The 23592-nt window shown below is 40.8% G+C and overlaps 1 protein-coding gene across 3 annotated transcripts in view; it reads right to left on the bottom strand.

Moving 5' to 3' along the window:
* LOC127660254 (ribosomal protein S6 kinase alpha-6) overlaps positions 1-23592 on the bottom strand; it is a 90004-nt gene that overhangs the window by 43129 nt on the left and 23283 nt on the right. For all 3 annotated transcript variants that reach the window (XM_052150392.1, XM_052150391.1, XM_052150390.1), the window contains 10 exons: positions 22002-22144; positions 13260-13330; positions 12944-13032; positions 12760-12824; positions 11481-11583; positions 11230-11354; positions 9624-9746; positions 9441-9530; positions 9180-9338; positions 4464-4625 (listed from right to left, as the gene is read on the bottom strand). In XM_052150392.1, the coding sequence (XP_052006352.1) occupies positions 4464-4625; positions 9180-9338; positions 9441-9530; positions 9624-9746; positions 11230-11354; positions 11481-11583; positions 12760-12824; positions 12944-13032; positions 13260-13330; positions 22002-22144 (1130 nt within the window). The remainder of the gene's footprint in view (positions 1-4463; positions 4626-9179; positions 9339-9440; positions 9531-9623; positions 9747-11229; positions 11355-11480; positions 11584-12759; positions 12825-12943; positions 13033-13259; positions 13331-22001; positions 22145-23592) is intronic.

Genomic DNA, 23592 nt, shown 5'->3' with positions numbered 1-23592 from the left:
TTAAAAGGAAATTATCTGAATTCTTTTTTTCTAACACCTACCGACAAAATGGAAGTTCGGAAAATTATTATGAATATGGAAAGCTCTTATACTGCTGGTGTGGATGATATTTGTAGCAAGATTGTTAAATCTATTGCAGATGAAATTCTAGAGCCACTTGTCTATTGTATAAACCTCTCTCTATCTCATGGAGTAGTACCAAAAATGACAAAAATTGCAAAAGTTATACCAATTTATAAATCTGGTGGAAAAAATAACTTACAAAATTATCGACCTATATCTATTTTACCAACGTTTTCCAAGGTATTTGAGAGGGTTGTGTACAACAGACTTAGTGGTTACCTGGATAAAATGAATATACTCATCCCATCTCAATACGGATTTAGGAAAAAGAGCTCTACCTGTTTGGCAATGCTGGATCTCATTGAAAAAATCAACGACACTATAGATAATGGTGAGATTGGTATTGGTCTATTCTTAGATCTATCAAAAGCCTTCGACACCATTGATTTAGAAATTCTAATTGGGAAATTGCAACACTATGGTGTCAGAGGGAAGGCACTCTGCTGGTTCAAAAGTTACCTGCTTGATAGGGAGCAATTTGTGCAAATTAACAATAGTTATTCAGAATGCACAGGTACCGTTTGTGGTGTCCCCCAGGGCTCCATATTAGGTCCACTTCTTTTTATTTTGTATGTAAATGACATTATAAGTTCAACAAATCTTTTTCATCAGGTTATCTTTGCAGATGACACTAATCTTTTTTTGTCTCATAAAAATCCAGATATTTTACAAAAGCTTGTTAATGAGGAATTAGTTAAAGTAGATAGTTGGTTTACATGTAACAAATTATCAGTGAATGTATCTAAAACCAAATTTATTATATTTCGTTCAAATAGAAGCCGGGTAAACATTGAAAGGATACAAATTAAAATACATAAAGTAATTGAAAGAGTAGAGAACATCACATTTTTAGGTATTTATTTAGATGAGTTCTTAAACTTTAAACAACATATCGAGAGTTTAACAAAAGAATTGTCAAAATATGTTGGTCTGTTCTATAAATTGAGATATGATCTTCCTTTTATTGCTCTTCTAACACTGTACCGGTCCCTTTTTGAATCACATCTAAATTATTGTAATATTATATGGTGTAACACGTATCCAAGCCATCTTGAAAAATTGCAGATCCTACAGAAGAAAGTTATACGTGTAATATCATGGGCAAAGCATGATGCTCCCTCTGATCCGCTTTTTTATAGGTATAAGCTTTTGAAGCTCGCTGAGTGCAACAGTTTTCAAAATGCTTGTATTATGTATAATGTAGTTTATAAATTGCATCCAAAACTTTGCCATCTCATTCCAGTTACCTCATCTATTCATGACCACAACACTAGAAGGAGAACCTTATTACAAGGGAAAAGCGTAAGCTGAAGTGTACCAGCTTTAGTATAACATGTAGGGGTCCTGGGATCTGGAATGAGATTGACAATTCTATAAAGGAACTACCTTCTCTCGATATATTTAAAAAGTATCTTAAACACAAATTGTTACAACATTATGCATGATAGACCCCACAAGGCTGAAGGTTTCATTCATATTTATTAATGTATCTGGCTTTCTCGAATACCCTACTATCGGATTTTGTTTGAGGGTTGGATGAGATGCGTGATATATGCTGGTTGGGGGTGGATATTTTGTGGTGAATGGTGTTGTTGTTTGTTGTGGATGGGTACTGGGTGGGTGGATTATTTTGTGATGTTATTAGTACTAATTATGTGTCTTTAAGGGCCCTATTTATAAGCCAGGACTTGGCTTCTGGGAGGTCCTTTTCTTTTACAGAATGGTTCTTTAAATCTGTAAACATGAATTTGTTGTGTTCTGTGAATGAATGAATGAAATGAAATAAAAAATGAAAATGAAGGGGCTTATTCATTCTCAGATGATTAAGTTTGCTAAATTTGAGGTGCTGCATGATGTTAGCCAATCATAACAGTGAACAGTTGAAGTTTTAAAGAGGCGCTTAGGCCAATACCGAGCGTTTCAAAAACAGGGTGGAAAATGATAATAAATTAAATTTTTTACTGCTTTGGTTCAAAAAAATCTTTTAGAACATTATAATTGGACCTTCATGACCCCCTTTAATATGATGTAATTACATATATTATAATAATATGAGCTGTAATTGTTTTTAAACAATTTGTACAAAGTGCTAAAATTGTCTCTTTAAGAACGACGGAGAACAACACAGCACACTTGCATAGAGAGTTTATAACGCATACATGCGTGATGCATGAGTGATTGCACTTCATGTTTATTTTTACTTTATCAATAAAAGAGAAAAGAATATTAGAAGAGCATTATTCGATGAAAATGGAGTGCGTGGATATAACCTTTGGAAACAAACCAAACTTTTACTCTCAGAGATCGTACAATATTACAGTATACATAGAGAAAATGGGTGAACGTAGCTCACACCATATGAGATTATTAGCGTGCTTTATCCCTTTATAGTGCATAATTTAGTGAAAATGGACATGGATAATAATTCTTCATGAAGTAAACATATTACAGTCTATCAAAATTTCTTTAAATGTGCACTCTAGGACTAACTGTTGGATCACGTTTACAGAAGCCTCCTAGAGAAATCAACAGGACTTTACACCATTGAATAGGTATATGCCTCTTAATAACTAATAGTTTTTTTTTCATTAATCTCGTTTTAATGTTGACATAAATGAAGAAATTACACTCACAGTAAAATTTCTATTGAGCAACAGTGGCTAAATACAGAAACTGGAGTAATACACATTTGTAATTGTGGCAGGGCGGAGGGCGGGGCCGGGTCGTGATCCTACACACCCGGTCCCGTATTAGGCTAATCAAGTCTCCGAGAGGGATAAAGGTCGACTGCAGAGGATCGTGCGGGAGAGAGAGATCATTTACGGACATGTCCGTCATGTGTGCGTTTGTCTTTTAAGTTTATCATTAAAACTATTATTTATATTGTCAAGCCGGTTCTCGCCGCCTCCTTTCCATTGATCCCTTTACACTTGACGGACATTGTCCATAAACAATCTCTCTCTCCCACACTCCAGCCCCGCCTTCCGCCCTGCCACACTAATGTAATGTTAGTCACGATTAAATAAGAACTACATGGTAATAACATGCAGTGAATGTAAACAATACTCTTCGCCAGCAACCTTTGAATGAGAAGGGTTAGCTTACCTTTCTTTTTTGCAAGGAACAAATTAAGTTTGAGGTAGTTGTGGTTGTATCCGAAATCCAGACATTGCATATTGTGCACATACAGCAGATCTCTTTTTATCGATAAGGTTCATTTGGAATTTTTCATACTCAAAATAACAGACCTTTGTGTATGTGCGTAATGGAAGTCTGAAGACACCGATGAGGTGGTTTACATTTTTTGTATCAATTCACTGTTGTTGCAATTATACTGTATATTTAAATAGTATTTTATTACTAGTCATGAAAGCACATACAATTGAAGTCAGAAGTTTACCTGCACCGTAGCAAAATATATTTAAACTCTTTTTTACAATCCTGACATTTAATCATAGAAAACATTTCCTCCAGGTCAGTTAGGATCATTATTTTAAGAATGTGAATTGTCAGAATAATAGTAGAGAGAATGATTTATTTCAGCTTTTATTTCTTTCATCACATTCCCAGTGGGTCAGAAGTTTACATAAAATTCCTTAGTTTTTGGTAGCATTGCCTTTAAATTGTTTAACTTTAGTCAAACATTTTGGGTAGCCTTCCACAAGCTTCTCGAAAAAGTTGCTGGAATTTTGGCCCATTCCTCCAGACAGAACTGGTGTAACAGAGTCCTCCTTGCTCGCACTTGCTTTTTCAGTTCTGCCCACATATTTTCTGTTGGACTGAGGTCAGGGCTTTGTGATGGCCACTTCAATACCTTGACTTAGTTGCCCTTAAGCCATTTTGCCACAACTTTGGGGGTTTGCTTGAGGTCATTGTCCATTTGGAAGACCCATTTTAGACCGAGCTTTAACTTCCTGGCTGATACTTTGAGATGTTGCTTTAATATATCCACATAAATTTTCCTTCCTCGTGATGCAATCTATTTTGTGAAGTGCACCAGTCCCTCCTGCAGCAAAGCATCCACACAACATGATGCTGCCACCCCCATGCTTCACGGTTGGGATGGTGTTCTTCGGTTTGCAAGCCTCACCCTTTATCCTCCAAACATAACGATAGTCATCAAGTTCAATGTTTGCTTCATCAGACCAGAGGACATTTTCCCAAAAAAATGGCAAGTAAAAAATCCTGAAATTTGCGACTCGAGTCAGACTCAATTCAATAAACTCGAGTCCCTCACCTCTGGCATTTACTAAGATAGGCCTGATTTTGGGATGTAAATCAAAACAAACTCCTGTATGTATCACTGTTTTTTTATTTATATTTTACAGTGGCTGTCTCACCTCAGGAGCTACAAAGTTAGCCGTGTAACATGGAGTGAGCAGCAGCCCGTTGTCTCCTCTCAGCTGCTTAGCAAAGCCAAAGTCACAGATGCGAATGGAGTCCGGGTTTCCTGAATTATCCATGTAGAGGATGTTACTGGGCTTCAGGTCTCTGTGCACCACCTGCATGTGGAACATTAAGAGCACATCAACACTCCTCAGGTATCTGCACAGCTGACCAGCTCAAGCACAAGTTCTACTGGACTTTTTAACGCACACATTTAATTAGTTCTATGATTACTAGTTTGGAGTATCTCTGTTTTATTTTTGAAGTGCCAGTCTAGCCTTCCTAGCTTTTGAGTTTTTGGACCTTGTCTTGATTTTACTTGTTTTTGTTTCCTTGAGTTTTGTTTTTTTTCTCCCCTTTTCTCCCCAAATTGGCATGCCCATTTCCCAATACTTAGTAGGTCCTTGTGGTGGCGCGGTTACTCACCTCAATCCGGGTGGTGGAGGACAAGTCTCAGTTGCCTCTGCTTCTAAGACTTCTAAGTCAATCATGTGAAGGCTTGTGCTATTCTCCGCGATCCACACTCAACTTTACACGCGCCCCATTGAGAGCGAGAACCACTGATCATGACCACGAGGAGGTTACCCCATGTGACCATACCCTCCCTAGCAACCGGGCCAATTTGGTTGCTTAGAAGACCTTGCTAGAGTCACTCAGAACACCCTGGATTCAAACTCATGACTCCAGGGGTGGTAGTCAGTGTCAATATTCGCTGAGCTACCCAGGCCACCTGTTTCCTTGAGTTTTGAATAAACCTCCTGCTACTACCAAATCATATTGTTTTTTGCAATTGAGTTCTAAACCAACACCATGTCAGTTAAATTTTGCCAGAAGATTGACTGAAGATCTTTGAGTTGCAGCCTTCACAGTTCTCATCTGATTGCTCAAAGCCTAATTACCTGTCTGGGAGGGCTAGAGATTGGGGAACCACCATCTGGGAATCCAACTCCCTTATCTGCTCCCGTTAGGAGTTATTTGTTGAAGAGATGAAGAGGGTCTTTGACCATTCCCCCTCTGGCAATCTTCTGACTGAGGAAAGGTAATGCTCTTGGGACAACAAAGCCTTATTTGATGCCATTTACAATGGTCTATCTGATTTTCAGAAATATGAGCTAGCTTCTCGAGACCAGCCTCATAGACCTTGCAGAGAGGGTGGACCGATGTCTTCGGCTAAAATGACGGGAAAGAGGAGGTTCTCCATTAACTCGGGTGGCTCCTGCCTCAGCATCCATGGCACCACCTTCCGCCAATCCTGAGCCCATGCAGGTGGATCCGTGTCACCCAAGTCACTGCTCCCATATTTGTGATAGTTTCTGACAATCATAGAGAATCACTGTAATTTTTTCTCATCCCCCAGATTGACCACCCTTGGCTGGTTTGACACAATCCCCAGATTGACTGGTACAAGAACACCATCCTCAGTGTGAGTCCATATTGCATGTCTCACTGCCTCAAGTCTGCCCATGCATCCCCCTTCTATGCGCCGCCTCTGGATGAAGGCTGTCCAGATGTGTCCTCAGTGCCCCCTGAATATCAGGATCTGAAAAGTGTCAATAAGTCCAGAGCACCCTCCCTCCCCTCATCACCCTTATGATTGTGCCAGAGACCTGCTTCCTGGCACTAATCCTCCCAGGGGTTGCCTCTACTCTCTCTCTGCTCCAGAGATGGAGGCTATGAACAGATACATCGAAGAGACCATGGCAGCCGGGATCATTCAACCTTCTTCCTCTCCGGCTGGAGCTGGCTTTTTTTTGTGTGGAAAAGGACAAGAGCCTTAGACCCTGCATCGACTACAGAGGATTGAATGACATCACAATCAAGAACAGATACCCCTTGCCCCTCATGTCAACTGCATTCGAGCCACTTCAAGGTGCCAAGATCTTCACTAAGCTGGACTTGCGGAATTCATACCATCTTGTCTGTATTTGAGAGGACGACGAGTGGAAGACAGCCTTCAATATGCCCACAGGTCACTAAGAATACCTTGTAATGCCATTTGGCTTCACTAACGCCCCTGCAGTGTTTCAATCCATGAGCAATGACGTTCTCAGAGACATGATTAACAGCTTTATCTTTGTCTACCTAGACAACATCCTGATCTACTATCACAACCTCAAGGAACACACCCATCATGTCAGGCAAGTTCTTCAACCTCTTTTGGAGAACAAGCTTTATGTTAAAGCCAAGAAATGTCAATTTCACCACAATCTTCTTCCTGGGTTTTATTGTGTCTGCAGGAAGCATCAAGATGGATCCTTCCAAGCAGTGGTGGATTAGCCTATTCAGAGCACCCGACGACAGTGGCAGAGTTTTCTGGGCTTCGCTAACTTTTATTGCAAGATTAAAAGATCATTCATGGATTTTGATCTTTGGCAGCCCCATTGACAGCCCTTACGTCCACCACGACTCCTTTCCATTGGACTCCAGCTGCCACTGATGCATTCACCAGTTAAAAGGAGAAATGTATCTGTGCACCCAGTCTGCCTCTCCTTGACCCTGCACTACAGTTCATAGTGGAGTAGATGCCTCAGAGACTGGCGTGGGGGCGGTGCTTTCCCAGAGCAGCCCTAAGGATCAGAAGTTGCATCCATACGCTTTCCTGTCTCATAGCCTGACACCCTCAGGAGCAACATTATGACATTGGCAACAGAGAACATCTGGCTGTTAAACTCACCTTGGAAGAGTGCCGACACTGGCTTGAGGGAGCGGAGCCCCTTCACTGTCTAGAATAAGTCAAGACCACTAAAATGTTGAACTCCAGACAAGCCCGTTGGGCACTCTTCTCCCGGTTTAACTTTGTTCTCGTCTACCTTCCAGGTTCAAAGAATGGCAAACCAGATGCTCTGTCTCGCCAGTCTGCTCCTGAGGGGGAGGCACCTGATCCTGTGCCTTGTTGTGGCTGCCCAATGGGACATTGAAGCTAAGGTATTGGATGCCCAACATCAAGACCCTGGCCAAGGTAACATCCCTCCCAAATGCCTATATGTCCCTTCTCCTGTTCGGTCCAGAGTTTTACAGTGGGCCCACTACTCTAAATTCTCCTGTCACCCTGGCATCTCTTGAACACTTGCCTTCCTCCAGAGACTTTATTGTTGGCCTTCCATCAGGTCGGAGGTCAGGGAATTTGTCACGGCTTGCTTAGTATGTGCTTGAGTAATCCCTTTCAGGATTGCTATGCCCTCTACCTGTTCCACATAGGCCCTGGTCCCAAATTGCCCATGACTTTGTAACTGGCCTCCCTAATTCTGGACACACTGTACTCATGACTGTTGTCAACCATTTCTCTAAGGCTATGTTCCCCAAGCCAAACTCCCCTCCTTTAAAGGAGACTGAACAGCTCCTCATTAGAAATGTAGAATTTAAGATACACAGTCTTCCCACTGACATAGCTTCTGACAGAAGCCCACAATTCACCTCAGGGTTTAGAAGGCATTCCGTTCCCTTATTGATGCTTCTGCTAGTCTCTCCTCAGGTTTTCACCCCCAAACTAATGGCCAGACAGAACACACTGATCAACAACTAGAGGCTACCCTCCAATGTCTGGCATCTGAAAACCTGTCCATTTGGTGTCAACAGCTCCCCTGGGTAGAATACACCCATAACTCACTACCAGTATCTTCTACCGGCCTCTCTCCATTCCAGTGTTCAGTGGGTTATCAGCCACCCCTTTTCCCTGCACAGGAGGAGGTTGTTGCAGTTCAACAGCCCACTTTTTTGTCTGTCAGTGCCGCAGGACCTGGAGATCTGCCCGGGCTAAACTTCTCCACTCTATAGCTTTCTTCAAGAGGCATGCTAACAGTCACCGCAGAAAATCCCCTAGGTATCCTGTTGGACAGATGGTTTGGCTTTATACCAGAGATCTGCCACTACAGGTTGACTCTCGCAAGCTAGCTCAGAGGTTCATTGGCCCATTCCCCATTTCCAAGGTTATTAACCCTTGCACTGTGTTTCTCAGACTCCCCCACTCTCTGAGGAGAATACAACCCTCCTTCCATGTCTCCGATATTAAACCCTTCTGTTCCAGCTGCATCTGCCCACCCACCAAGCCCCCTCCCCCATCCATACTCATTGGTGGAGGAATGGCCTACTCAGTTAAAAGGCTACTCAAGTCATCAGGTAAGAGGTTTACAGTACACTACAGTGGACTGGGAGGGCTACGGACCTGAAGAGCGATATTGGGTACCTACTTGTTTTATTCTGGACCCCTCCTAGGTGTGTGTGTGTGTGGGTTGGGGGGGGGGGTTCTCACTCTCTCTCTCAGGTTCCAGTTTTCCATCTCCTTATGATCACATGAATGTTCAGGCCAATCAACAGCATCCCTTGATGATCAGACTCATCTGTTCCCTATTTGTTGATTTTCACTCCAGTGTATTTAAGATCTCTGTCCCGTTTTATTATTATCCCAGCTCTCTGTTAAATATCTAGTTCTAAGATTACTAGTTTGGAGTATCTCTGTTCTATTTTGAAGTGCTAGTCTAGCCTTCCTAGCTTTTAAGTTTTTGGACCTTGTCTAGATTCGACTTTGAGTTTTTGAATAAACCTCCCGCTCTTACCAAGTCGTATTGTGTTCTGCGATTGTGTCCTAAGCCGGCTTTGGTTTGTAAACAAGCTGTGGCTGCAGTAGGTCATATGACAATGATTTTGTACTCTATAAAGTGATAGTGTCTCACCCCCTGGCAGTGCAGGTAGTCTACAGTTTTGGTAATTGTGTAGAGCACAGCACTGGCTTCTCTCTCTGAGAAGAACTTTTGCCGGAGGATCTTATCAAGCAGCTCTCCTCCCTTCATGAGCTCTGTCACCAGGTACACCAAACGACCCTCATCATACACCTGAAATCACACACACCCATATACACACAACTGAGACTTCAGTTACTCTAACACACACCTTCTAAACACAGAGTGCAGTGTGTGAGAGAGGGTTTCACTCACATCCTTTAGTGTGATGATGTTGGGATGTTGGCCATACCGCATTAGTATCTCAATCTCCTCTGACGGGTCTCGCTTGCTTTTGTCAATAATCTAGTTAACACAGCAAAACATGTGAATGTTAAATGCACACTATTTTGGAATGAGACATGAGAAATGATTTTCATGAAATGCTGTGTGCCTCACTTTGACAGCGAACTCCATGGCGGTCACTCTGTGAATGCAGCGTTTGCAGATGGAGTACGAGCCCACACCAATGTCCTCCTTCAACTCGTACACATCAGAGAACTGAGCAGAGCCGCTGTGCATCTGACTCAACAAACAACTGACTTAAACACAATATCAACTTTCTACAATCAAAAATAAAAACAATTATCCAAAAACAGGGGGGAAAAAAACAAGTGTACTATAATCTTTGCCATATATACATATGAATCCTATTTTTTTTATAAAACAAAATATTATATTTCCAAAAAATATAATATATTCAATATAAACTTAATTTAAAATATTTAATTTGGAGGTGTTAAAATTATAGCGATTAATGGAATATTAACACTTTTTTTGTATCAACTTCAGACCCGATGTCAGTACATTATCCCTTACATGTTGAAATACAATATTGATAGACATTTTTAGTCACTACATAGTTTTCATACTTCCATTTGTGTTATTTTATAACTTTGATGACTTTGCTATTATTCAAAAATGTGAAAAACTTGTTTAGCAGAGTTAAGCTGGAACGCTCAGCGACGTCAGCATGCCGAACAAACTGTGTGTATCAAGCACAAAACCATTCTGAAAACACCATATCATGAGGCTCATACATGCTCAGAGTATATGTTATACACAGACTCAGATTCAGTTAGCTGGGCACATAAGTGCAGCACAACAGACAGTGCATTGCGAAATATTTACTTATTACATCATGGCCCTTGTGGTTTGATAAACACACTAGTTCATATTGCGATTTTTATTTTATTTTAATTAATCACTGACCCAAATTTATAACACTTCCGCCCCTTTTTGAATAAGATTGACTCACTTGCTGATGCCAGAGTAAATGAAAAATATGCCCCCTCCCTTCACTTGGTCAGTAGATTCTCGTTCATTAACGAGGTGGATTTTTCACAACCCTTCAGAGTAAATGCTCCATTTGTGTCAAATGCAATACCACTGTGCATGTGCTGTGTAGCCAATAAGATTCAACTTTATTGTCATTGTGCAAAGTACAGGTACAATGACAATACAATGAAATGCAGTTATTTTCGCATATCCCAACTAAGCTGGGGTCAGAGCGCAGGGTCAGCCATAAAACAACGCCCCTGGAGCAGATAGGGTCAAGGGCCTTGCTCAAGGGCCCAACAGTGGTATCTTGGCAGTGCTGGGGCTTGAACCCCCAACCTTTTGGTCAGTAACCCAGAGCCTTAACCGCTGAGCCACCACTGGCCCAATAACAAGTTTGTCAATGTATGCCGCTTTCCCCCGGATCTCATCTTTGATGGACATACATTAACTGGAGCTGGTCAAACAAAAGTTTTACACTCATAACATGCATGAAATCCAACTGTCATGTTACGCCCATCTGTGAAGGAATATATAAAGTAAGAATCTTGTGCAAACTATCTGTGGTAAAGTTTAACCAAAATCAGAGCTGACCTCATTAAATGCAGTGTAAATGTTTCTATGGCCCATCATGGCTCAAACAAAGCGATGGTGACATTCCATGCAGCCAATCCATGAGGTAAATTACCTTCAGAGTTCACGTTCATAAAACGGGTTAGTGGCTTACCTGCACAATGGGGAGGATGCTGACTAAAGGTGCACTTTTGCTTTCCTCTAATGACACTGGAGCTACAAAACTGAAGCCTTTGAAGAGCTGGTGAGCGTTTGCACTGGGAGGAATGCCTGGAGAATCTTTCCATAAAAAAAAAAACAAAAAAAAACACAAAAGTCAGTGAAGAAACAAATTCAGCAGAATCATCTGGTCTGTGGCTGGGTCTGTGACAGCTGATAATGTCATCATCACTTGGGAGTTGGTACCTTTGGGAGTTTTGGTGGTGAATTCTGGATCAAAACAGAATGTGTCATCTGGTTTCCCTGCGGCAGGTTTGAATGGAGGCAGAAGTTCTCTCCGGTACAATTTCTGCACAACAAATATCACAGACACAATAAGCACATGTAATTAATCATGTTCTGCCCATCTAACCCATTTCTATTACCAATTTTAGTGAAACGGGACATTCAGCAGGATATCCACTATCTAAAATCCAATGGGAATTGATTGTATGATGAAAAGTGGCCATTCAATACCAAATTCAGACCAGAATATGAATTTGAAGTAGATTTTTTTAAAAGCAAAGCTTACACTACACGACTTGCAGTGGGCCCCTCAACTTACAGTCCTGTTTTTGAGCGTGCTGGTGCACACACTGCAGGACTGTAGTGTATTAACTACACAACCATTTGTCCCCGACTGAGGCCATGTGTACACCTGGGATTAAGATGAGTTTTGGGTGATTTGATCACAAATGTTCAAGCAGACATCACAGCAAAGAAGTAAAAGAGAAAGAGTGAGCTAAAAACTGGCGCACAGTTTCTCAGTTCAGTTATTTTAGTGCAGTACCTGTAACTGAGCTTCTAATGTGCGAGCTGCTCATATCTGTATCCCTATTGTACATGTTCATGCATTTGCTTTTTTCAATTTCCCATCGTACGCATATTTCTCTTTAAATCAGCACAAAACTGCCAAAATACCATCCAATACAGCTGCTGTTAGTGTTGCCCCGTTTTAAAATTAAAATTAATCTTAAAATGAAGATAATGAAATTAATTCACAAACTTTATTCTTGATAACAATGATCATGAAAGAACGGCTCAGCCGTTCATCAAAAGTGTACACCTGAAGACAAGAGATCTAGATTTCAAGCTGTTTTGAAAATGTCGTATCATCTGGGACTAGTAAAAGATGTTCTTTGGAATAATGTGCATTGATGAATCATGTACAAAAAGACCAGGACTGTGTATTAGGAAAGCAAATGGGGTAAATTCTGATTTCATGCTGACTTTAAATGTAATCCGTGATTGAGGTAGGGTGGACATGAAGACGTTCTCTCTAGGAAGGGTCTCTTCCGCCCTTTATGGTCAATCAAACACTGCTGGTTTTACAAGTTGCTCCTTGCTGTGGAAATTAGACAAACACAGCTAAACACAGCTTTGGCACACTTCCTGGCCATCTGCCACACAAACTCAAGCGATGGAGGATGGGGCATGAGCATAGGTGCAGTTTAGCTTATGTAATGGTGGGATAACTGATACTTACATTCCAGTCTATGGTGGAGAAAAATGCATGTCGTTTAATCTCCTCCACTCCATCTGGACCCGCCCCTGAAACACACCAACAGTCATCTTATAGTGATGACTAGTGGTTGTATCACTTATATCAAACTAAAAAAAATTCCCACAGTTCTGCAATTTATTTATTTGATGGAATGCAGATGAATTACCTAAACGATTTGATGGATTTCTTTTGAAGAGCAATCGTAAAAGACTTTGTGCTTCCAAGCTTAAAAACTGTGGCATTCCCAGCTTTGCTCTGATGTACATGAACAATCATTGGGAAAAAAAACAAAACAGAAAAACAATGTTACCAGCATTTTATTTGGATGTTCATCAGGCCATTAAACAGAGTATCTTTGCTTGAGTGGTCAAGTTTCTTTTTGGTTCTACAGTTTACCAGTCAATTCACTTTTTCATCTGGCAGCCTTTATAAATCATTTAACAAATCAAGCATCGCTGGCATGTTTAAACAGCCACACTTACTTGAGAATCATGTTCATGGTCTCATTCCTGTCTTTTCCTTGAAACGGTAAGGTTCCGGTCAGCATTTCAAACTGGGAAAAGAAAAAGAAATAGCAGTCAAATGCAATGACCAGTTGCATATATGTACATGGGTGAATGATGACATCACTGCTGTATGGGAATCCAATGTGTGATATGAACATAAATCACATGTGATTTAATATCTTATTGTGGTTGACAAATTACAATGGTAGCACAGGGATGCCACACTTGGCCAATAAATATGCCAGTTAACATTAACAACCATTCAACTCCTATGCTTTTTACCTCATCAAGGACATTAACTTTAGTCCTGTACAGATTTTGCTAGTCCAAGTGCAAGTGTGTTACTTGTCGATTCCTTTTCTGTTAGATGAACAATGCCCTAAATTTCCACCAATTCTTTGCAGGTCTTGTTGGTTATTGACTAACATCAACCATTAATGAGGAAGCATTGCCGGGTCTAAGGGGGGCATTTTCCTTCCCCCAGAAACTTTTGATGGCCATTTCAAACCAAAGATGAAACAATCAAGGGCAAACTCCCCTGGGGTTGATTTACTTTCTATGATAAAGATCTTCAGGAACCATGCTCAGTCTGTTTTGGCATTATACATGTCCACAGAACCTTGATGCCGTTTGTGCAATTTAAGTTTCATGTCAAGGAGATTCTTGAGCAAACTGGTGGAACAAGCTGGCCCTCTGCTCTCTATGAACCTTGTTTTTTTGCAGTGTGACTTGACTGTGAGAGATTGACATGGTAGTACAACCCGGTGCTAGCTGGACAGAACAGATGTATTGTCCCAAGGTCTGCTAGATGGAGCCTGTATCCGCAATTTATGCGTCATGGGTCAAGATGGACCATGATGATGTGTCCTTAACGCAGAGGATCAGTTTATTGTCCTGTAACAATTTATAGCAAAATACATTTCACATGGAGTGGTCTTTGCCACCTCCGACTCAGAAAATCCACTAGTTTAGAGGGGTTTTGCCTTCCTCTTGGGCAACATTGATTAGACATCAAACTCACTCTCTATCCAGACTTCTTCAAAGAGCTGATGTCATCTTTGGAGAACCCACTATCAACCTGATAAACCATCCTGGAATATGGGCAGTTTCTGGATCTCGAGGGAGGATCAAAAGATAGTGTTGGTTAATTCTCCACCCATGGAGCCATAGCTTGTCTACCTAGGGCCCTATTTTTTCTGAATTACGTGTTTTGAAGTTTAAGTAAATGTTATAATCATAATACTAAATCAAACAGATTCATCTCATCATCATTCATTTAAATCAAATACAAACAAAACAATTACTTGACAATATAATATTGCTTTATGTTTATCAAATAAAGTGTTTCTATACAGATCCTCTCAGCACAATTCAAATTACATGATGCATGAAAATTCACAACTTTTTCGCCAATCAATGCACTAATAAACATGTCCACAAATGTGGATTTTGGGACATTATTCCCTCAAAAAAAAAAAAAAAAAAAGTTATTTGGAATAACTTTCAACATGAATACATCATTTTGCTTAATTTTAATATGCATTTTGTTATATTCCATTTTATCAATGTCAAATACATTGCTATTTTCACTGTGCATTTTCGCACTGACAATTAGTAGCCGCTTTTCCACTATCAGGCCAGTGCGAGCCAGGGCTCTCAATTGACCAACCAGGGCAATTCACAAACAGCAGGACGATGTCCCAGCACAGTCTATGAAAGTTCACCGAACTAGGACTAATCACACTAATTTCTTTATCAATGACTCAAAAACATGAATAACCAAAACCCCTGAAAACGTAAACAATTTGATTAAAAAAAAAAAAAATCTTTATATTGCCTGGTCTTATTTAAAATTTCATATCGTAGTCCTGCTGTCCTCATACAGTATGTGGACATAACTTTTTAGGAAAAGTATTTGCTCTAGAAAATTAATATTTTTGCTTGTTTATTAGGTGCTACTAGTTACAAATCAAAAAGGGAATTGGAAAATGCACACAGCAGCCACACTCCAGTCTCAGGAAGTTACTGAAAGCACTGTTGAAAACTTTTATTCAGTACAACAGCACTCTTGTTTGTAAGATCACTCTTGTTTAGGAACATATCAGGTTATGTAGTTAAAAATAGATTGGAGAAATCATAGGTGAATTCCAATCAAAAGTGAGCAACCCCATATATTGCCAAGTTACAACACATGCTGATGCCAAAAAATTAATTCATGCGTTCATGACCTCAAGACTAGATTGCATTAATGATTCAAAATGCAGCTGTCAGAGTGTTGACTAGAACCAAGAAATATGATCATATAAGCCCCCCATTTTACTGTCGTTACATTGGCTACCTGTTAAATTTCGTATTAATTTAAATATTTTGTTATTACATACAAAGCTTTGAAAGGTCTAGCTCCGCAGTACTTAAGTGACTTTATACCGTGCTATATTCCATCACGTTCATTATGATCACAAAATTGTGGCCTGTTAATAGTTCCTAGAATATCAAAATCCACAAAAGGAGGTAGATCCTTTTCCTATGTGGCTGCTAAACTATGGAATAGTCTCACTAACACTGTTAGGGACGCAGAAACATTCACTCAGTTTAAGTCTAGTCTAAAGAATCATCTATTTAGCCAGGCATACACTACATTTATCCATCAACTCACAATTAGGCTGCTTTTTTAGTTCTGCTGGAACCAGAAACATTTATCATGATCTATAACTCTGCAAAAAATTTAAATGGCATCTACATTATATTATTCTATTTGATTCATTTCCTGAGGTTACTGGAGCAGGCCATATCCAGCTCCGTTCCTGCTTGGTGTCGGACTCCACTGCTACGTGTCTGAGTGATGACGACTAAATGTTGCCGGTGCCATCACTTCAGTCTTTTACCATGGACTTCAGAAGATGAACTGATGGTAACTCCAACCATAAGACATGGGATACTTCATATGCCACTGTCTGATAATGGTCCAATCAGAAAATTTGAAAAAGAGAATACATACCCAAGCACTTCACAAATCTTCTTCAGTATCTAATATCAACATGCAGGGTCACAGATGACAAGAACATATATCTGAACCTCAGTTTAATACAGGTTCTCCACTAAAACAATGAATAATTCAACTCAAAATGTTGCATTTGTGGTTAGATTGAATTTCAACTGCATCTGGGAAAAACAGCACATTAGTTTTATTTGCACTTTCTATGTCTTTATGACATCTTTGTGATTTATTTCATGCAGCAACACACTGATATAGTGACTGATGTACAGTGCATTCAGAACATATTCAGACCCCTTCATTTTTGTTATGTTGCAGTGTTATGCTAAAATGCTTTAAAAAAAAAATTTTCACATCAATCTACACTCCATACCCCATAATGACAAAGCAAAAAAACTGATTTTTGAAAACTTTGAAAAAACTGAAATATCACATTGACAAAAGTATTAAGACATTAACTTAGTACTTCGTTGAAGCACCTTTGGCAGCGATTACAGCTGGATATGATGCAACAATCTTTGCACACCAGGATTTGGGGATTTTCTGCAATTCTCCTCTACATAACCTCTCAAGCTCTGTCAGGTTGGATGTTGACCTTCAGTGGACAGCCATTTTCAGGTCTTTCCAGAGATGTTTGTTTGGGTTCAAGTCAGAGCTCTAGCTGGGCCACTCAAGAACATTCACAGAGTTGTCCGTAAGTCACTCTTGTGTTGTTTTGGTTGTGTGCTTGGGGTCATTGTCCTGTTGGAAGGGGAACCTTCGGCCCAGTCTGAGGTCCTGAGCGCTATGTACCAGGTTTTTATTAAGGATATCTCTGTATATTGCTACGTTCAGCTTTCCTTCAACCCTGAAAATTCCTCCAGTCCCTGCTGCTGAATAACACCCTCACAACATGATACTACCACCACCATGTTTTATCATTGGGATGGTATTGCACAGTTGATGAGTGGTGCCTGGTTTCCTCAAAACATGATGGTTGGAACTGAAGCCAAACAGTTCAATCTTTGTTTCATCAGACCAGAGAATCCTTAAGGTGCTTTTTTGCAAATTCCAAGCAGGCTTTCACGTGTCTTGCACTGAGGAGAGGCATCCGTCAGGCCACTCTGCCATAAAGCCCAGATCGGTATGGTGTCTCTTCCCTCCATCAAAGACATTTACAAAAAACACTGCATCCGCAACGCAAACAGCATTGTGGATGACCCCACACACCCCTCACCCTCCTGCCATCTGGCAAGAGGTTCCGAAGCATTCGGGTCCTCACGACCAGACTTCTTCCCCCAAGCCATCAGACTCCTCAATCCTCAGAGACTGGACTAACACGCATGCACGCACGCACGCGTCCATTGAGTTGCACTTTGAAGTGCAGAATGACGTGGTGGCGAGGAAGACCACCCCTCCTCCCAACGACCAGGAGCTCCGTCTTACCACGGCGAATGTGAGAAACTCTACGTACAGTCAACCCACGGAAGGCTGCTGGACCAAACAACATTCCTGGCAGAGTGCTCAGAGGATGTGCAGACCAGCTAGCAGATGTTCTTACCGACATCTCTCGGAGCAGCGGCGTCGTTCCAACACGCTTCAAGGCCACCACCATCATCCCCATCTACATTCTATAGAGGGACTATTGAGAGCATCCTGAGCAGCTGCATCACTGCCTGGTTTGGGACTTGCACCGTAAAGCCCTGCAGAGGATAGTGAGGACAGCTGAGAAGATCATCGGGGTATCTCTTCCCTCCATCAAAGACATTTACAAAAAACACTGTATCCGCAAAGCAACCATCATTTTGGACGACCCCACACACCCCTCACACAAACTCTTTACCCTCCTGCCGTCTGGCAAGAGGTACCGAAGCATTCGGGCCCTCACGGCCAGACTGTGTAACCGCTTCTTCCCCCAAGCCATCAGACTCCTCAATAATCAGAGACTGGTTTAACACACACACACACACACACACACACACACACACACACACACGTGTCCCGAGTTGCACTTTAATTACTGTCACTTTATAACTGTCTGCTACCTCAATAACTGCTATGTGCATAGAACACTCTCTCATAGTATATTGTGTTTATGTTTTTAGAAACTGTCATCTTTTTGCACTACTGTGTACTGGTCGGCGCTGCACTGTCTCTCACTGTGCCTATGGTCCTGTTCATTGTCAGAAATTTCTTGTACTGTACCGTACTTTTTGCACATGTTTGCGTATTATATATATATTTTAGGGATGCGCCAAAATTTTGGCCGAAAATGGCACTTTCGGTTTTTGGCCGAAAGAGAAAAAAGGCCAAAAATATATACCTCCTCACCCCGCCCCTCAGTGCTCAGATTTCACTCTGGATCGATCTAGCCCTTATCACGGCGTTACCAAACAAAGGCCGATCATGTCAGCGGTATGGAAATTCTTCAAAGTTTCTGATAAGGACATCAAATTTGTGATCTGCAGTGTTTGTTCAGCAGAAATTTCAAGAGATATATATACACACACACACACACACACACACACACACACACACACACACACACACACACACACACACACACACACACACACACACACACACACACACACACACACACACAGAGTACAGCAAGAGATTCTACAGGAAAGTGCCCCGATCCACAGCAGTGCCACAACTAGCGCAGCTACACCACAACTTGAGACGTATCTAGCTGAACTACCCATTGCCAGAAGCGACAATCCCCTTGACTACGGTCGCATAAACATCTGCCCAAGCAGCAGCACAGAGAGTGAGAGACTGTTCAGTGCAGCATCTCATGTTCTTGATGAGCTTTCTGACAGGAGAGACTGTCAGAAAGTTCAGCAACTTTTGTTCTTGAAGAGAAACCGGTCACTTGTACTTAAATAGAAAGCGGTCCAATTTGATGTGTATAGCAATTACATTACACTTGTTCTTCACTTGAGCATACATCTGTCGTTTACAGTTGAGGTTAGATTTAGTTCAATTACTGCTGTTTTGCACAATAATTTTCACTTAAAGTGTACATACGTTTACATAAACAAAATAGAGCACTGATCTCTCTCTCTCCCTCTATATATATATATATAGATCAGTGGAATAGAGGCCTTCTGCCATTCTGTGTTCTGCCTTTTTGTTTTAATTAAAATTACTGTTGCATATTTAAACTTTTTGAAAGATGCTAGCCTTTTGAAAGATGCTAGCTAAGTTCATTACTTGACTGTTGTTTTGCATATAATAGTTTTCTAAAACTTTACATTATTTGGATAATTGTTAATAAAATCTGTAAAATTAGATTTTTACAGAACTGAATGAAGAATAATATTTAATACAGTTTTTGTCCAATTTTGGTGTGTTACTTTCAATAAAAGTGTGATTTATTTTATTGGTTTGTAGTTTTTCAATTCAGATTCATTAAATTCATGAATTAAATGAAAAAGTATAATATTAATACAATTATACACAAAAAATTAATTTAGGTTTTCGGCCAAGTGCATCCTGGATTTTCGGTTTCGGTCCAGAATTTTTATTTCGGTGCATCCCTAATATATATATATATAAATAAAAATATATTTTTTAGGTATTTTATTTAGTTGTGTAGTCTCATGTGGTCCTGTGTTTGTCCTATGTTGTTTTTATGTAGCACCATGGTCCTGGAGGAACGTTGTCTTGTTTTGCTGTGTACTGGACTAACTGTATATGGTTGAAACGACAATAAAAACCACTTGACTTGACTTTAATTATTGTCATTTTATAACTGGCTGCTATCTCAATAACTGCAATGTGCATAGAACACTATCTCATAGTATGTTATGTTTACATTTGGCATTTTTAGAAACTGTCATCTTTTTGCACTACTGTCTCTCACTGTGCTTATTGTTCTGTTTATTTTTAGTAATTTATTGTACGGTCCCGTACTTTTTGCACACGTTTGCACGTGCACTTTATATAGGCATGTTATTTAGTCTGTGTAGACTCATGTGGTTCTGTGTTTGTCCTATGTTGTTTTATGTAGCACCATGGTCCTGGAGGAATGTAGTCTCATTTCAATGTGTACTGTACTAACTGTATATGGTTGAACGACAATAAAAACCACTTGACTTGTTGCAGTGATTGTTGTCCTTCTCCAAGTTTCTTACAGCTCCACACATGATCTCTGGAGCTCAACCAGAGTGACCATCAGGTTCTTAGTCACCTCTCATACCAAGGCCCTTCTCCACCAGTTGCTCAGTTTGAAAGTACAGTCAGCTCTAGGAAGAGTCCTGCTTGTTCCAAACTTCTTCCATTTAAGATTTATGGAGACCACTGTGCTCTTGTGAGCCTTCAATGCAACTGAAATAGTTTTGTAGCCTTCCCCAGATCTGTGCCTCAACACAACCTGTCTCTGAGCTCTGCAGGCAATTCTTCTGACATCATGGCTTAGTTTTTGCTCTGATATATATTTTCAGCTGTGAGACATTATATAGACAGGTGTGTGCCTTTCCAAATCATGTTCAATAAATTGAATTTGCCACATGTGGACTCCAATCAAAGTGTAGAAACATCTCAAATATGATCCAGAGAAATGGGTTGCACCTGATCTAAATTTGTGTCAATTGATGTGAAAAAATGTTTTTTTTCAAATAATTTAGCATTAGGCTGCAACATAACAAAATGTGAAAAAAATTAAGGGGTCTGAATAATTTCTGAATGCCCTCATTCCCTCAAAATCTGAACACAAGTTGTCACAGGAGATGCATTTAAGCGACCAGGTTTAAACAGTGATGTGTTTTGCCTGATTGAACCGCTCAAGGTGCATCTTAATACCAGGTGTAAACAAGGGGTGAAACGGTTCTCTGTAAAAGAATGAACCGCACGGTTCGCCCCCGACGGTTCAATAGGTATTTATACTGCGGTTCATCTCAAGTTTAATGACACATCTGGAGCACAAGGTCTGGCGAATTAAACGTCAAATAGACAGGCACAGTTACAACCTTCGCTATTGCACCTGTATGGCTCTGTAGATGGATACGCATCAGACCAGAGAATCCTTAAGGTGCTTTTTTGCAAATTCCAAGCAGGCTTTCACGTGTCTTGCACTGAGGAGAGGCATCCGTCAGGCCACTCTGCCATAAAGCCCAGATCGGTATGGTGTCTCTTCCCTCCATCAAAGACATTTATAAAAAACACTGCATCCGTCTTTACGGACAGTAAAGAGAACTTTCTACTGACTCTGACACCAAAAGAAAGATGACCAGGGTCATCTGCATGACCGTGCCTTAGGCATGCGAAGTGGTGGCTGTGGCTCAGGTGGTAGAGCATGTTGACCACTAATCGCAGGGTTGGCAGTTCGATTCCCGACCCACATGACCCCCTTGGGCAAGACACTGAACCCCAAGTTGCTCCCAATAGCAGGCTAGCACCTTGTGTCGTGTGTGTGCAAATGGGTGAATGAGTAACAGTGTAAAGCACTTTGAAAACCGATAAAGTTAAAAAAGCATTAAATAAGTGCAGACCATATACCATGCTGCATGGAGAAAGATGTGGCCATACTGTGAGATGCCTAAGACAGTGCTACAGGGAGACAGTGGTAGACCACGTGTAATAACACCTGCACGGGACCGGTTCATCCAAATTTAGTATGCAAGCGGACTGAGGTAACCCCATAGAGACATACTTAACTGCAAAATCCCAATCTAAAAGTAATATTGATAACAGAAGTGATAAAAATCGCAAAGGCTCAGTGTGTGATGGGCTCCTACCATCAGGACGCCTAGAGACCACCAATCAGCACTCTGTGTGTGACCTCTTCTGTTGACCACCTCAGGGGCCATATATTCCACAGTGCCACAAAAAGAGTATGCTTTTCTGTCCTGATCTACGGCTTCTTTACTGAGGCCAAAGTCTGTAAAAAAACAACTTCACATTATCATATTTGCATTAAGTAACAATGCTCTAAACAAATAACCCCATATGGCCACATAAAAATATGACTTAACTGTATATGAATGATATGGCTCAATAATTGTATTCTCATTTTAGAAGAGAAACTTCAGCATTAAACGCTCAAGTCAGAAACATACTCTACACAAGTACGGGAGAGAAATGCTAAAAGTATGTGCAGCTATTTACTTGAATGGCCAAAAACTGAAATTTCCAAAACGGTTGGTCAAGATTACAATCAAAGAACATATTTCAAATCATCAGTTAAATCTGACAACCAAATCTTTTGATTTTATCATTTTATTTATATTTTGTAGAATGCATTTTTGTTAGGTATCCTATGTTCTTCTCTGTATACAATATACAGTGCATCTGGAAAATATTCACAGCGCTTCAGTTTTTCCTCTTTTTGTTATGTTACAGCCTTATTCCAAAATGCAAACAATACCCAATAATGACAATGTGAAAGTTTGTTTGAAATCTTTGCAAATTTATATAAAAAAAACAACAAAAAAACAAGCCCAGGTTGATTGGACATGATTTGGAAAGGCACACACACACCTGTCTTTATAAGGTCCCACAGTTTACAGTGCATGTCAGAGCACAAACCAAGCCATGAAGTCCAAGGAAATGTCTGTAGACCTCCGAGACAGGATTGTATCGAGGCAAAGATCTGGGGAAGGGTACAGAAGCATTGAAGTTCCCAATGAGCACATTGGCCTCTGTCATCTTTAAAATGGAAGTTTGGAACCACCGGGACTCTTCCTAGAGCTGGCCACCTGGCTAAACTGAGCGATCGGGGGAGAAGGGCCTTAGTCAGGGAGGTGACCAAGAACCCTATGGTCACTCTGACAGAGCTCCAGCATTTCTCTGTGGAGAGAGGAGCAACTTCCAGAAGAACAATTTCTGCAGCACTCCACCAATCAGGCCTGTATGTTAGAGTGGCCAGACAGAAGCCACTCCTCAGTAAAAAAAAAACATGACAGCCCGCCTTGAGTTTGCCAAAAGGACTCTCAGACCATGAGAAATAAAATTCTCTGGTCTGATGAAACAAAGATTGATCTCTTTGGCCTGAATGGCAAATGTCATGTCTCGAGGAAACCTCATCACCTGGCCAATACCATCCCTACAGTGAAGCATGGTGGTGGCAGCATCATGCTGTGGGGATGTTTTTCAGCAGCAGGAACTGGGAGACTAGTCAGGATCGAGGGAAAGATGAATGCAGCAATGTACAGAGACATCCTTGATGAAAACCTGCTCCTCCAGAGCACTCTGGACCTCAGAATGTGGTGAAGGTTCATCTTCCAACAGGACAACGACCCCAAGCACACAGCCAAGATAACAAAGGAGTGGCTACTGGACAACTCTGTGAATGTCCTTGAGTGGCCCAGCCAGAGCCCAGACTTGAAC

Source organism: Xyrauchen texanus, chromosome 19 (genome assembly GCF_025860055.1).
Source record: "Xyrauchen texanus isolate HMW12.3.18 chromosome 19, RBS_HiC_50CHRs, whole genome shotgun sequence".
Lineage (NCBI taxonomy): Eukaryota > Metazoa > Chordata > Actinopteri > Cypriniformes > Catostomidae > Xyrauchen > Xyrauchen texanus.
The sequence above is the reverse complement of the archived record's forward strand: the minus strand, read 5'-3'. Positions and strand labels throughout refer to the sequence as shown.